This window comes from Narcine bancroftii, chromosome 3 (assembly GCF_036971445.1).
Source record: "Narcine bancroftii isolate sNarBan1 chromosome 3, sNarBan1.hap1, whole genome shotgun sequence".
Lineage (NCBI taxonomy): Eukaryota > Metazoa > Chordata > Chondrichthyes > Torpediniformes > Narcinidae > Narcine > Narcine bancroftii.
In genome coordinates this window covers 113,742,671-113,759,571 of record NC_091471.1, presented here as the reverse complement: position 1 = coordinate 113,759,571, position 16,901 = coordinate 113,742,671, and the positions used below count along the sequence as shown (strand labels likewise).

General features: G+C 41.2%; 1 protein-coding gene across 12 annotated transcripts in view; it reads left to right on the top strand.

The window, feature by feature from the left end:
- LOC138757498 (TBC1 domain family member 1-like) overlaps window positions 1–16,901 on the top strand; it is a 312,814-nt gene that overhangs the window by 229,027 nt on the left and 66,886 nt on the right. For 10 of the 12 annotated variants that reach the window (XM_069924958.1, XM_069924956.1, XM_069924957.1 and 7 more), the window contains one exon: window positions 13,480–13,665. The exons of 1 other annotated variant lie outside the window; for it this stretch is intronic. In XM_069924958.1, coding sequence (XP_069781059.1) covers window positions 13,480–13,665 — 186 coding nt within the window. Of the gene's footprint in view, window positions 1–10,693; window positions 10,790–13,479; window positions 13,666–16,901 lie in introns of those variants that run through there. One more of the 12 variants, XM_069924967.1, reaches the window with a different exon arrangement.

The window sequence follows — 16,901 nt, the reverse complement described above, 5'->3', positions numbered from 1 at the left end:
GGTTGTGTTTGCTCTAGGTGTTAACCCCTTATCCTGTGCATGCAGTTGAACAAAACCTTCCAATTAAGTGTGAAGTTACTTTGTTTTAAACTGGCTAAAATCTGGCATGCTCATTTCATTCAACCAGGTGTGAAGCATTTCTATTTGAACAGTGTAAGTTGAAAGGGAGTTAGGCTTGTAATCTTGACCTTTTTTGCAAGTTTAAATAATCGGTTTTGACTCCTTTATTGTTTTTTTGTCATAAAACAAAGGTACTCATTTTTAACCTGTATATAAGTCTGTACCTTATATTATGATAGTCACACATTTAAATATAATTGTTTTTTATCACTTTATTCCCCAATCAACATTGTTGAAATAAAATTTCATCATTATGCAACTGCCTTCTGTGGGAGTTCGGAAATTGCTGATTGTCCTCTACTCTAAGCAATGTCAATACTTCAGAAGTATTTTATTGATTGAATAAAGTTTTGTGTTAGGCATTATATAAATATGTCTTCTCATTTTGAAAATCCAAATGTGTGTGGAAGCTGGAAATCTAAAACAAAAAATGCTGCACATACTCTGCAGTTCAGGCAACATCTGTGGAAAGAGAAACAGGATTAATGTGTCGGGTTGAATTCCATTTTTAGTCATGGGAAAATAGGAAAATAATTCGCTACTAACATCTAACAGTTAACTTTTAATTTTGGGAATCAAATGATATTTAACTTTTTTTCAGCGCTGAGGACTGAGTTCAAATTAAAGCCCATTCCTTGCATGGCCATGTATTTTGTTCACTAAATTGTGAATTAGACATTAGCCTATACCACTTGTTTCTGCTTTTAAGTTTTCGCTCACCCATCCAGTCTTTCGCCTCATCATTTATCTAATATTATCAAAGCTTACATTTTGGATTTTTCTGCAACTCTTTTGAACTCTGTTCATCACAATCAAAAGAAAGTTTACTGAGCTGATGGTTCTAATGGCTGGGTCACATGTATGAAGCTAGCTTGAAATGTACACTCAAGAAATTCCATGGAAAATTGGATTAGCATAAAAGGCTGTAAAAGGGAAGATTCGGCCATGGGATGCATAGATGGAGATGTGATTGGGCTGAATTCCAGATCATAACCACTTGCTGTGTATTTCTTTATCAAGTGACCATTTGTTTCAGCAAATTAATTAAAGTTGAGCTCCCTGGTTACCCATCCCCCTGTCGCTAGTTTTCTTATTTATCCTTTTTAAAATCCTTCATCATTTGAACATTTCTCATATTTGGAATGCTGAAATGAAAAGGCTGCAAATTGAAATTCCTTAATTTGATTTCTTGTATAGCAAATCTCATGTTTAGTCATGAATTCCAAAGTGTGTTCCCCAGAATTAAACAGTAACCTCCAACTTTAGCACATAGTCTGTAACAAATGACCAGGATATAAGATAAATTGGGACAAGAGTGAAATAATGCCTTTTATGGGAGGGGATTACAGTTATTATCAAAGAAATAATCAATTTAAATAGCAACTCAATGGAATAAAATATTTAGGGATTAAAATAAATAATAATTTGAATGATTTATATAAATTACATTTTTTCCCCCTGTTGAGGAAAATTGGAAGAGGATTTAAACAGATGGATGGCTCTGCCGATTACGTTAGTTTGTAGAGTCAACTGTATTAAAATTAATGTGTTGCCAAGACTTCAGTACCTCTTCCATTGGAACCCATTGCCCCAGAATTTTTTTCAGGATTTAAATAAACATATTAGAAAGTTCCTCGGGAATGATAAGGTGGCAAGAGGCTCCATCGGGAAATTAACATGGGATTATGCCTTGGGAGGATTACGTCTCTAAGATTTAAAAAAATATTATTGAGAAGCCCAGTCATCTTATCACCTCTGTCTTTGCTGGGTAGGGGGGGGGGGGGGGTTGGTGTGAGATAGACCATCCGAGCACAAATTGAGTTGCACAAGGTGGGCGAGAGACTATCAGGAGATTTTATTTATAAATAGGATGCTAAATTGGTTTATGAAATTAAAGAAGATCCACTATTAAAATAATGTAATTCATGTATGGTATAAATTAAATCAGCAGATTGGAATTAAGGAGGGTTTATCACCAAAAACACCCCAGACTCAAAATTGATTAATACCATTAATATTGGATAACAAGATCCTGGATACCTGGTCTCAGAAAGGGATCAGATGTATCGAGGACTGTTATGAGCTGAGGCAACTTGTCTCATTTGATCAGTTAAAAAATTATGCATGGTTTGTTAAATAAATCTTTTCTCTGCTATCTTCAACTGATATCTTATTTAAGAAGCAAATTAGGTCCATCAATGAATTTACTGAAGTGCTGCAATTTGAAGACTCTGGTTCAAAAGGGGATTGTAAAGAAATTTATTTCAGTAGCTATTTCCTATTTCAAGCAAAAACTCATAAGTTACATAAGTCAAGACAGAGTTGGGAATCAGGCTTGGACATAATAACTGGAGAACACTGCTGGTCCGATCTATATTGAGACAGTATGACAAATGTAGTTAATGTTAGATGTAGACTGGTACACTATAATTTGCATCAGTTAAATTAAATAAACTTAAATCAGAAATATCAAACCAATGTTTTAAGTGTGGCACAGAGGTAGGAGCCTTGCTCCATTCAACCTGGATAGGTACAATGCTGAGGACCTTCTGGGGAGATCTAGGGAATATCCTAAAACAAATTACAAGTACACAATCCTTTATCCGGACATCTAAAATCTGGAAAGCTTCAAAAACCGGCAAGTGGGGAGAGAGACTGGCAGCGCGAGTTGGGCAGGCGAGAAACTGGCAGCGCGAGTCGGGTGACTGAGGGGGAGAGACAGGCAGCGCGAGTCGGTGGGGCGAGAGACCGGGTTTCAGATAAAGGATTGTGCACCTGTATAGGAAAACATGCTTCACAAAACTCAGAAATGATTTTACTTGGAAACATTGTGGGCGTAAGACCTATAATGAGCTGTCCAAATTTCAAATTCAATTTGTAAAGATTACATTGGCAGTGGCCAAGAAATGTGCAGCGGTTACCTGGAAATCTGATTCTCATCTACGAATGGCACAATGGAATGCGGAAACGTTCCCCTTAAGAAAATCACTTAGAGTTTGAAGAACAAATTTGGTGTTTTTAATCAACATGTGGCAGCTGTTTATACAGCAAATAGCTCTAAATCTTTAGTTTTTTTTTCTCCCCTCGCTTCGGAGCATCCTGTCTATTTCCCTCTGGATCTGGAAAAGCTAGACAATTTAAGGCCCTGAAGGTGGACAGTGAACACCTGACAGCCTCCTGTGTTTTTTCTCACTCTTTAGTCTTTAACTATCTTGTTTCCTTGCTCTTTATTCTTTTTCCATTTTACTTTTTCTCGGGGAGGGGAGGTACGGTTAATTATAATTAGACGTGCAACAGTTATTAATAGATGGATAGTAATATTTTTTCAGAAACTTGTTTTGTTGCTTTTTGACTTTAAAATTTGAAAATCGAGTATATTAAAAAAACACAAATGACCATAATTTCCTTTGCTTTTGTACCCCATGTCCCTTTAAGCACCCTTCATTTGCCTTGCTTTCCTCAAATGTTTTTGTAAGTACATTTCTCTCTGTTTTTCATCCTCTTTAAAAAATTTTATCATATGTATTGCCCTAAACATTTGTATAAATTTTTATCTTCTATATTTTGCTGTCATCTTGAAAGTTTTTGTTAACCTCCCCTTTGCCTATTCTGGTTTTAAACTCGTGTATTTATTGAAAAGATAGTGGTCATTAGGGAACACCACATAAACTTCCCTCTAGTTTTAAAAGCAATCAACACCATTGCATTGCAGGTTATGTTTGTACCTAATTGCCCTTGCGGGTCTCCCTTTTTAATCATGGGCGATTCAGGTTTATTAAAAGTATGCTGTGCTAAAACTTTTTTTGAAATGCCTTTCAAAATATGTTAACAATATCAACCATGCCATGTTCATTCATTTTAATTCATCAAAGCTGTATAAAGCTCTATGAAAATGTTTTAGGTGTTAGAAATTGATCAGAAATTGTTCTGATCAAAATTGTGAGTAATTCTATTTTTTGATTCTGCTTCAACCCAAGTTGCAAGTAATCAAGTAAAAGAAATGATCACAAACCTCGTGTTGTGATTGGAGTGATGAAATTAGGGGTCGTTTGAGATGTGGTGTATTGGCTCTTTGCCATAGCTCATCGAGTATAAGATCTGCATTAAAGTTTGACCACAACCCAGATCAGATGACCCCACTGGACATCAAAACACTGGATCATTATAAGATTTTGCATAGATCACTACTGCAGAGTACAGGCCCTTCAGCCCACAACCACAATGTTGTGCCGACCTATGGAAACCTACTCCACTACCTCACACCCATAACATTCTATTTTTCTTACATTCATGTGGCCATCTCAGAGCCTTTTGAATGTTCCTACCACCAACCCCGGCAGTGCATTTCAATGCACCCGCCACTCTGAGTGAAAAAACCTGCCTCTGACATCTTTCTAAACTTTTCTCCACTCACCTCCAACTACACTTACCAGTTTTATTGATTTTAGGTGAATCTGAGCCATTTGTTAAAATGTAATTTTGTAAATAAAGAGTTGACTCTTCCTGCACCAACTTTTGTGTGCCTCTGATATTTATAAACAATGAAGTAAACTTTTTTTCATCAAAAACAGAGGGGTGTGGAGGCCAAGGCATTGGGTATATTTAAAACAGAGATTGATAGATACTTGATGAGTAAAGATGTAAAAGGTTATGGGGTTAAAAGAAAAAATAAATCAGGCATAATTTGAAAAAAAAATTACAGATAATTAAAGCGTACTTAAATATTCTCAACTCCATAAAGTCAAGGATCCTCATCAAATTAGTGAAACCTCTGATCATACATAAGACAGATCCAGCATGTAAGTTGAGTGGTAATTTCTCAGCTGAATATGGGGAGTTCCATCAAAACTGAGCGTCATCACTGGGATTCATAAAGCAGGTGTGCCGAAGTTTGGGATTAACTTCTATGAGAAAGGTAAAGTGACAAAAGATTTGGAAGAGAACCACCAGCCACAATCAACAAGATTACAACCTGAGATGTTAATGAATTTTAATTGTACTTTGTGCTTGAACCTGCAGATGGCAGTGTTGTCAGCCTTCTTGACATGATGCCTAACATTCTACATAGTTCCCTAGTTTTGTTTGCAGCAGTGGTTAATTTATCATTCTCTGTCTTTTGGCTAAACATCCATTCTGAACTGAGCAAGTGCTCCCATGTGAATATCTAAAGGCAAGTTGTGTAATTGGTCTGCCTGCGATTTCCAAATTGAATTATGTGGAAATATTCTGACTGGATCATGTTACAAGATATCGACAGTGCAATGATTATAAATAATGTGTTGCATTCAAAGCATAAAGTTACAAACTTCTGAAAAGAGCAAGGTGGAAATTCAACATAAGCTGATTAGAATTCCCAGCTTCATATTTTCAATAGGTTGTAACATTATACATTCAATGTCGAGCATTATTCACAATAATTGCACTGTCGCAATCCTAAATCTGCCTGTTGCTGCAACTTTCTGACCTGGAAGATGGGCAACATCCATTAGTTTCACTTCAGCATAAGGTTAAGTTGAAGGTAAATAATTGGCAATTGTTGATTGAATTATATTGAAGTGGAACATTTCTTTCAAAGTCTGGTTGCATGGTACTTGTCATACCAAACTTGCTTTTGCAGGTATGAAACATCTTTTGTGAACAGTTATGAAAGTCCACCTCTTCACCTACAATCTATGATTTAGAAAATAATCACTTGAAGTACCTTGATTAACAATAGTTCTCTGCTGAGGAACAGCCTTCATGAAAAGTGTGTGTGATTCTACCAAAACACTCCAACAGAAAGTTTGGTAGTTGAAAATTTCCTGTTTTTCAAAACATAGTTTTAATATGGGCGATGTTGTTTATTTGACAATGCTAGTAATAATTTTCATTTGTAATAGCTTCTTAAAATCTAACCATTTTCTTTGTATGATATTGAATTTCCAAATCTGTGAGGTCCTTATTTAAAACTTCCAAGGTTTTTGCCCATCAGTACGAATTCCATTTTCTGTGTAGCTCTGTTCTTACCTTATTAAGTTCTGCCTAAGTATCTCTGAAACATCAAAATTATATCCCATTCCTTCTCTTCATCTGGCAGCATATTTAAGATATCAAATCACTCTGTGGAGGAAATGTTAGGCTCTCAATGTTAAAAACAAACTTGCCCCTTTGATTCAAAATTTTTTTTCCTCTCGTCTTAAACCTATTAAACCTGTGCCCTAATTGTTTTTATTATACTCCGACTATGAGGTGGGGAGGGGGATGGGGTGGAAGGGAACCATCCTTGAGCTAGTGGAGTTGTTCAAGTGAACTGGTGTGGACTCAAGGCCGACATGGCCTGTTTCCGCTCTGTAAGTGGTTATATGGTTATACTCTGTGCCTCTTATTCTATGTGTCTCTATCTGCTCACCTCTCAGCCTCCTTCATTAAAGGAAAAATGCAGCTTACCCAATTTCTCCCCATTACTGAAGTCCTCCATTCAAAACAACTTCCTGATGAATTTCCTTGCCACTTGCTCCAATGCAAATACAGAATTTCTTTGGAAACATAAAAGACTGCAGGTGTTTGAATCTAAAGCAAAAACAAACATGCTGGAGGACCTCAGAGGGCCAGGCAGCAGGAGGGAAATTGACAGCTAACGTTTCAGGTCAAAATCTTGCTCCAGGACTTTGATGCTGCCTGACCTGCTGAGTTCCTCCAGTAGTTTTTTTGCTCACATCTTACCTTTAGTGTGGTGGCCAGCAATGCACCCACTATTCCAAGAATGATTAAACTAGTATTTTGTAGAGTGGCAACATAATGTTCCCAACTTTTATAGTCTGTATCCTGATTTATGAAGCCAGGCGTGCCATATACATTAAACATACTGCTGGAGGAACCCAGCTTGTCTTTTCAGCATCTATAGGAGACAAAGATATTTTGCCGATGTTTCGGACTGAGCCCTTCTTCAACAAAAAATCGGAAAAGGCAGAAGCAGGATATAGTATATCAGAAAGTCTCAGAATTCAAACCATAGGGGAGGAATCCAGTCCACAAAAGGTATTAAAAAAGGACTACATGAGAATTTATCATGTCTGTGTGAAAGGAGACTGGGAAAGGAGAGATGACAGGGGAAGTGGGGGTGGGGGGATGAGTGGTTTACGAAAGCCGGAGAAGTTTATATTAATGCCATTGGGTTGAAGGGTGCCCAGTCGGAAGATGAGGTGTTATTCCTCCAATTTACAGGTGGTCTCAGTCTGGCAGTACGAGACCATGAACAGACATGTTGGCAAGGGAATGGGATGGAGAATTGAAATGGGTGGCCACTGGGAGATCCACACTATTGCGATGGACAGAACCGAGGTGCTGAACAAAGCAATCTCCCAGTCTGCGTCCAGTCTCTGATGTAGAGGAGACCACAGCGGGAACACCAGATGCAGTAGATGACCCCTGAAGATTCACAAATGAAATGTTGCTTCACTTGGAAGGACTGTTTGGGGCCCTGAATGGTGCTGAGGGAGGAGGCGTGGGTGCAAGTGGAGCATCTTCTGCAGTCACAGGGGTGGGCCCCAAGGGGTTGATTGGTGGGGAGGGAGGAGTGGGCAATGGAGTTAGGGAAGGAGCAGTCCCTGCGAAAGGCAGAGAGGGGAATGTGTGTCTTGTGGAGGGATCACGTAGTAGTTGGCGGAAAAGGATATGTTGGATGTGGAGGTTGTTGGGGTAGTAGGTGAGAACAAGGGGAATCCTGTCCTTGTTGCATGAGGGGGTGGGGGTGGAAGAGGCCAGGGTAAATGTGCGGGAAATGGAGGATAAACGGGTGAGTGCGGGTTGATGGAAAGGGAAGCCATATTGTTTGAAGAAGGAGGAATCTCTGATGATCTATCATGGAAGTCCTCATCCTGGGTTCAGATGCAACGGAGATGGAGGAATTGAGAGAATGGAATCCTTACAAAGGACAGGGTGGGAAGGGGTGTAGTCGAGGTGGCTGTGGGAGTTGGGTTTATAGAAGATGCCTGTCGAGAGTTTGTCTCCTGAAATGGAGACAGAAAGATCAAGGAAAGGGGGAGCGTTAGTAGAGATGGACCAAGTGAATTTGAGGTTGGGTGGAAGTTGGCAGCAATGTGGATGAAGTCAACAAGCTCATCATGGGTACAAGACACAGCAACAAAGTAATCAACAATGTAGCAAAGGAAGAGTTATGGGGCCTTGCCTGTGTTGGCTTGTAGCATGGATTACTCCATGTAGCCAACAAAAAGACAGCATAGCTGGGGCCCGTGCGGGTAAGCGTGGCTACACCTTTTTCCTGGAGAAAGTGCGATGATTCAAAGGAGAAATTATTGAGGGTGAGGACAAGTTCTGCCAGCTGGAGGAGGGTGGTGATGGAGGGGACTGGTTCTATTGTCCAGAAAGAAATGAAGGGCTTTGAGGCCTTCAGTATGGGGAATGGAGGTGCATAGGGATTAGATATCCATGGTAAATATGAGGCAATCAAGTTCAGGGAACTGGAAGTTATTGAACTGATGGAAGGTGTGTGAAATGTCCTGGATGTGAGTGAGGATGTTCTAGACTGGGATTTGGGGGGGAGGGGGGGCGTGCAAAACATAGTCAAGGTAAATGGAGACCTATTCGTTGGGGCAGGAACACGTGGGCACGATGCGTCTGCCGGGACAATAGGGTTTGTGGATCTTGGGTAGGAGGTAGAAACGGGCGGTACAGGGTTGGGAAACAATAAGGTCGGAGGCCGTGCCAGATAGGTGAGTTCAGAGATGGTGCGTGATACAATGATTTGATGAGTTTTGGTGAGATCCCGTTGGAGGGGTAAGTAAGAGGAGGTGTTTGAGAGTTGCTCGTACGCATTCTTCTTGCCCATTTTACCTCTGTTGCCACTTCCATAGAACCATGGAATTGACATCTCACTGTTCATTAACATTCCTTACTACCCTACCATTTACTGTGCATGTCCCATCTCATTTAATTTTCTAAATTACTTTGTACTTGCTGAGATTAAATTCCATCTGCCAACTAGACATCAGATCTATAAACTATTGTAGTTTTAGATAACCTTCCTCACTGTACACAATGCCAACTAATTATCTGCAAACTTACTGATCATTACCTCACACATTGACATCTAGGTCATAGATGGAGTATAAATCAGAAAGATCAAGGGCTCAGCTCCAAGCACTGGTTAAAGGTTTTTAATCAGAGAAATGTTCTTCAACCTCTACCTTCTACTTCCTATCACAAGCCAATTTTGGATCAAATTAGCCATGTCATCTTGGATCCCATGTGCCATAATATTTAAGATCACCCCACCATGCAGGACCTTGTAAAATGTCTTACTAAAATACACATTGACAAAGTTAACCATTCCTGCATTAATAAATCTTGGTTGATAAATGCAGGATGGATTTCTCATTTCATTAGTCTCTTTGAAAGTATTTCAAAGACAAATGAGATGTCTCATTTCTATCATTTCCATTCATGTGATGTTCCTTGTGTACGTTAGTATGTTAGATTGTATTTAAGATGATGTTACATTGGGTGTTTATTGAAACACATGAAAATGATTTATGATTTGACTTCTGTACAAAGCAACAAAGATTGATGTTTTCACATTGGCAGATTGTGTTATTCCTCCTAAATCTTTGAAAATGACAGGACAAGTTGGCAAATTATTAAAATAGTTCATAAGATCCTCCATTTATAAATAACTGCATGAAATGCAAAAAGAATTAAGTGATGCCAAACTTCAAATTACTGCCCTTGGAATTTTGTCTAAATCTGGGCACGTCACTTTGCCAAGGACCTGACGATCTTAAAAATCAAAATTTATTGTTATGAACATATCGTGTAATTTGTGGTTTTGAGCCAGCATTACAGTGCAAATATTGTTATAAGTTACATTTCAAAAATAAATAAACAGTGGAAGAAAATAGGAGAAAATGAGATAGTGTCTGTGATTCATTGTCTATTCAGAAATCTGATTGGCAGACAGGAAGAAGCTGTCTTTGTGCTGCTTTGTGAGTGCTCATCTTCAGGTTCCTGTACCTCATTCCTGATCGTAGCAGCATGAAGAACGGACAGCCAGGGTGATGAGGGTCCTTGAGGATAGAGACTACTTTCCTAAGACACCACCTCTAGGAGATATGCTCAATGGAGTGATATTGCTGCCCAAGTTAACCACTCTTTGGGTTATTTTTCCTGTCCTGTGCATTGGCACTTCTATACCAGACAGTGATGCATCTAGAAAGAATGCTGGTATATAGGAGGTTAATCAGAACAAGGAAAGTTATATGGAAAGAGCCAATCATTTCCCCCATTCTCTGCAAATTTTATCTTGAGAAGTTTGAAAAGATTTTGAATGAAAGTGATGTGAAATTAATTAAAAGTAGCTGACTTTAAAATCAAGAGGTTTGTTAAACAGTTTGAGTGAAGAAAACACCATGTGTTAATTTTACCTATATAATAATCATGCAATAGCTACAGTCCAGGAGGCCTTTGGCTCCATGCCAGGTCTTTGTAACGCTATCCATGTAATCTTATTTTTCCCAGTTTTACATTGTCTTTGACCCTCTCAACCATTCCTCTTCCCCAGAGTCAGCATCATGCTCCAAATTGGATCTTTGATCTTGGCAGCCTTCTTGCTGTGTAGTACCCAAGATAGTGAGGACAGCAGCTATATGACGGTACCACAGCTGAGCTCATTTTGGTAAATATTAATGAGCATTTACATAAGGCAGGGGGTCAATTAACACTCACTAAATGCATGGACCTCATTATATTTTCTTCCAATGTTTGTTGAGTTCAGTAATCATGATTTAACTGCTACCCCAACTAATGGGGAGATTTAAACTAAAACTACTCATGGACACTGAATGAAACATCAGATCTTGCACTCTGTACGAATGCGGCTACCTTTATCCAATCGATTAGTTGTATATTTACTTCACCTTTTAGAGCAAAGGTAGTCTATTGCTGCTTGTCTTTCAGTCTTTAAAATTATTACCTGAAACTTCACAAAAGGATGCAAGTCTCTGCATTGCCTTAATAGCTATCAAGTTCAAATGAGCAATTCTCTGGGTTTAAGCTTACTCTTGTTTCAGGAAGTATCTTTTATTACTTATAACCATATAACCATTTACAGCACAGAACAGGCCAGTTCGGCCCTACTAGTCCATGCCATAACAAATCCCCACCCTCCTAGTCCCACTGACCAGCACCCAGTCCATACCCCTCCAGTCCTCTCCTATCCACATGTAACTATCCAGTCTTTCCTTAAATGTAACCAATGATCCCGCCTCGACCACGTCTGTCGGAAGCTCATTCCACATCCCTACCACCCTTTGCGTAAAGAAATTTCCCCTCGTGTTCCCCTTATAATTTTCCCCCTTCAATCTTAAGCCATGCCCTCTAGTTTGAATCTCCCCTATTTTTAATTGAAAAAGCCTATCCACGTTTACTCTGTCTGTCCCTTTTAAAATCTTAAACACCTCTATCAAGTCCCCTCTCAATCTTCTACGCTCCAGAGAAAAAAGCCCCAGTCTGCACAACCTTTCCCTGTTACTCAAACCTTGAAATCCTGTCAACATTCTCGTGAATGTTCTTCCCAAGTTTCTGATTGAAATGCAAACCATTTTGTAATGGGTATGGTTCCATCAGAGATCAGTCGGATTAGGACAGAGCTCTGTCTTTTGTTACGAGTTCAGTGAGGGCTGCAGCAGTAGCTGTGTATTAAACTCCACTTTGGAAATTCTGACTTCAGCAGGAAAAAACTGTACAGAAGAGAACATGTGATACTGGCTCCCGTTTTGCACTTTTAACTAAAGTGAAAGAGGGTGAATTTCTACAGTGTTTCCCACACAAACTTGGGTATCCTATGATAAATCAGTACGCCCTGATTTTAAGATCCACAGCTTGATTCTTGAACTTTTCATGCTCTAAGAAAGCTTATTTAATAGAATTGTACAACTGAAATGGGACCTTTGCATCCTATGCCCAACAGTGATGCCTTGAATGCTGATTCCATTTGACTGCATTAGATTTCTCTTCCTCTACACCTTTCCAAGCACAGTTTATAATTTGAAATTGGATCTGCCTCCACCACCTTGTCTAACAGCTCATTCCAGATGAGCTTCCATGTGGAAAAACTTGCCTCTCAGGCAATTGCTCCCCTCACACCTTAAACCAGTGTCCTAGACTCTTCTGATAAAGATCCTGTCTATCCTATCTTTCCCCCTCATAATGATATAAACCTACCCTTCTCCCTCCTAAAAATAAACCCAGCCTGTCCTATCCCTCCTTACAACTGCAGCCATCCATACTAGGCAGCATCCTGGTGAGTCTCTTGTGCACTCTCTTTCATTATCAAGTTTAATCAATCGGATCACTGAGAGTCATGCTAAATTTTCATAGCTGTCCAGATTTCAGATTTATTGTCAGGTACATACTACCCTGAGATTCTTTTTTTACTGTAGACAAGGCAGAATTATCTCTTATTGGTAATGCAAAAAAAAACTACACAGCGTAAACATAAATAAATAACTCCAAACCAGTGGTTCTTAATCTTTTTCCACTCCTATACCACTTTTAAGTAATCCCGATGCCATCAATGCTCTGTGATTAGTAAGGGATTGCTTAAGGTGGTATGTGAGTGGGAAGGGAAGGTTGAGAATCACTGATCTAGACCCATTGTTAGTGAAATATTTTGCTTGGGAAAAATTCTTATTGGCCCATTTCCTTTGGAGTTATGAAACGGTGGACATAACGAGTCAATTAGGTACGATTAAACAGTGGTTTTCAAACTTTTACTTTCCACTCACATTCTACCTTAAGCAATCCCTTACTGATCACAGAGCACCGATGGCATAGGGATTACTTAAAATGGTATGTGAGTGGAAGGAAAAAGGTTGACAACTACTGCCCTAAACAGATAATGAATGTAAACAAACTGTGCAATGCAAAGAGAATTTAAAAAATCAATAAAGTGCACAAGTGAGAGTCCCTGAGTGAGTTTGTTGTTGAGGAGTCTGATGGTGCAGAGATAGCAGCTGGTCCTGAACCTGGTGGTGCAAGTCTTGTGGCACCTGTACCTCTTTCTTAATGGCAGCAGCGAGAACAGAGCGTGTGCTGGGTGTTGTGGATCATTGATGATTGCTGCTAGCCTCCGATGGCAATGTTCCCTGTTGATGTTCTCAGTAGTGGGAAGGGTTATGCTCAGGGGTATTGGTGTCCCCATTACCAGACTGTGATGCAGCCAGTCAGCACACTTTCCACCACACCTCTTTAGAAATTTGCCAGGGTTTCTAGTGTTCCTCCGCAAGTTCCGGATGAACCAGAGGCACTAACATGCTCTCTTCAAAATTCTAGAGGACAATATTGTTTTAATTCCTGCCTCCACAGATCATTCCGAATTGGGAGATGTAACCTCAAGGACATCTCTGGTGATGACTTGCAATGACGGTTACCTGGGGGCAGTTGCAGAGGAAAGGAAACACACATCAGCAGAGCTCCGACATTTGTGGAGGAAGGCAATTTTTCAGCAGATACTCCTTCTGAGAATGGAGAAAGAAAACCAGAAGCTACAAGGTAGGCAGAGATTAGAAATCAGAGATTAGTAACACGTTCAAATGCCTTGGAGGTATTGTGATGGACTAGTGTTGTATGTGAAACCAAGGATTTTCTTGCGTCTAACACCTGGCTCTAGCTTTTGGGGATATTTTAAGACTACTGTTGGTTTGGAACAGCCTTTTTGGCAACAAATTAACTCTTGAAACACAAAGCAATTTGTACTTGATATGTATTGAACATCAGTGATGAAATAGAAAGTACAGAATTACTAACCCCTTTTCATTCAGCTGGAAGAATATTATCTCCATTGCACTATTACTGATGATTAATACACAAGTTCATAGACTCCAGCTGAGCTCTGACCATGAAGACCACATTGGCATCTGGGTAATGGAATGATGCTTCGTTGAGATCTGATTAGAGAAGGCATGCAACTCCAGAAAACCTCTCATGTTTTCAATAAAATGTTAACTAGGCTTGATTATATTCAACTTTCCAAAACGATTAGCAACTACATTTATTAACTCCAGCATCTGGAGATATCAAACTAACCAGCCTCTAGTTTCCTGCTTTCCCCACAGAGCAGATAGAAAGCCATACACAATAGAGTAGTGTGCAAGTCTGCATTACTATTTTTCTGGTTCCATAAAGTAGATTGACCTATGTGAGCCAAGGACTGACGTAACTTCAGTTTAAACCATGTGATCTAATCTCTCCAGTTCCCCATCCACTCCCACCATATTTCCACACAGACATGAGGGGCAATCTACAATGGCCCATTAACCAAACAACCCCCATGACTATGGGATATTGAAGTAAACTGGAGCACCCGATGGTGATAATTGATAACACAAAATAAACCAAACTAATTGCTGGTAAAGCAAAAGTTAAAACTTTACCAACCCTAAATGTGAGAAACTGGGAGAGGGGCTGAGGGAGTGACAGACTGGATTCATGGTGAGCTCCACAATCACGTGACCCCAGACCTCTTTGTAAAGTCTATAATGGTCTGTGTGCACATTACAGGCTGTGTATTGTATATTCACAAATGATGATGGTGGTCAGGCTGCGTCTCCACTAATGATGATGATGGTGGTCAGGCTGCGTCTCCACTAATGATGATGATGGTGGTCAGGCTGCGTCTCCACTAATGATGAGGATGGTGGTGGTCAGGCTGCGTCTCCACTAATGATGATGATGGTGGTCAGGCTGCGTCTCCACTAATGATGATGATGGTGGTCAGACTGCGTCTCCACTAATGATGAGGATGGTGGTGGTCAGGCTGCGTCTCCACTAATGATGATGATGGTGGTCAGGCTGCGTCTCCACTAATGATGATGATGGTGGTCAGACTGCGTCTCCACTAATGATGAGGATGGTGGTGGTCAGGCTGCGTCTCCACTAATGATGATGATGGTGGTCAGGCTGCGTCTCCACTAATGATGATATGGTGGTCAGACTGCGTCTCCACTAATGATGATGATGATGGTGGTCAGGCTGCGTCTCCACTAATGATGATGATGGTGGTGGTCAGGCTGCGTCTCCACTAATGATGAGGATGGAGGTGGTCAGGCTGCGTCTCCACTAATGATGAGGATGATGGTGGTCAGGCTGCGTCTCCACTAATGATGATGATGATGGTTGTCAGGCTGCGTCTCAACTAATGATGATGATGATGGTGGTCAGGCTGCGTCTCCACTAACGATGAGGATGGAGGTTGTCAGGCTGCGTCTCCACTAATGATGATGATGGTGGTGGTCAGGCTGCGTCTCCACTAATGATGAGGATGGAGGTGGTCAGGCTGCGTCTCCACTAATGATGAGGATGATGGTGGTCAGGCTGCGTCTCCACTAATGATGATGATGGTGGTCAGGCTGCGTCTCCACTAATGATGATGATGGTGGTCAGGCTGCGACTCCACTAATGATGATGATGGTGGTCATGCTGCGTCTCCACTAATGATGAGGATGGTGGTCAGGCTGCGTCTCCACTAATGATGATGATGGTGGTCAGGCTGCGTCTCCACTAATGATGATGATGATGGTGGTGGTTAGGCTGCGTCTCCACTAATGATGAGGATGATGGTGGTCAGGCTGCGTCTCCACTAATGATGAGGATGGAGGTGGTCAGGCTGCGTCTCCACTAATGATGAGGATGATGGTTTTCAGGCTGCGTCTCCACTAATGATGATGATGATGGTGGTGGTCAGGCTGCGTCTCCACTAATGATGATGTTGGTGGTGGTCAGGCTGCGTCTCCACTAATGATGAGGATGGAGGTGGTCAGGCTGCGTCTCCACTAATGATGATGATGGTGGTGGTCAGGCTGCGTCTCCACTAATGATGAGGATGGAGGTGGTCAGGCTGCGTCTCCACTAATGATGAGGATGATGGTTTTCAGGCTGCGTCTCCACTAATGATGAGGATGATGGTGGTCAGGCTGCGTCTCCACTAATGATGATGATGGTGGTCAGGCTGCGTCTCCACTAATGAAGATGATGGTGGTCAGGCTGCGTCTCCACTAATGATGAGGATGGAGGTGGTCAGGCTGCGTCTCCACTAATGATGAGGATGATGGTGGTCAGGCTGCGTCTCCACTAATGATGATGATGATGGTTGTCAGGCTGCGTCTCAACTATTGATGATGATGATGGTGGTCAGGCTGCGTCTCCAATAATGATGAGGATGGAGGTGGTCAGGCTGCGTCTCCACTAATGATGATGATGGCGGTGGTCAGGCTGCGTCTCCACTAATGATGAGGATGGAGGTGGTCAGGCTGCGTCTCCACTAATGATGAGGATGATGGTTGTCAGGCTGCGTCTTCACTAATGATGAGGATGATGGTGGTCAGGCTGCGTCTCCACTAATGATGAGGATGATGGTGGTCAGGCTGCGTCTCCACTAATGATGATGATGGTGGTCAGGCTGCGTCTCCACTAATGATGATGATGGTGGTCAGGCTGCGTCTCCACTAATGACGATGATGGTGGTCAGGCTGCGTCTCCACTAATGATGATGATGGTGGTCAGGCTGCGTCTCCACTAATGATGAGGATGGTGGTTGTCAGGCTGCGTCTCCACTAATGATGAGGATGGTGGTGGTCAGCCTCCGTCTCCACTAATGATGATGATGGTGGTCAGGCTGCGTCTCCACTAATGATGATGATGGTGGTCAGGCTGCGTCTCCACTAATGATGAGGATGGTGGTGGTCAGGCTGCGTCTCCACTAATGATGATGATGGTGGTCAGGCTGCGTC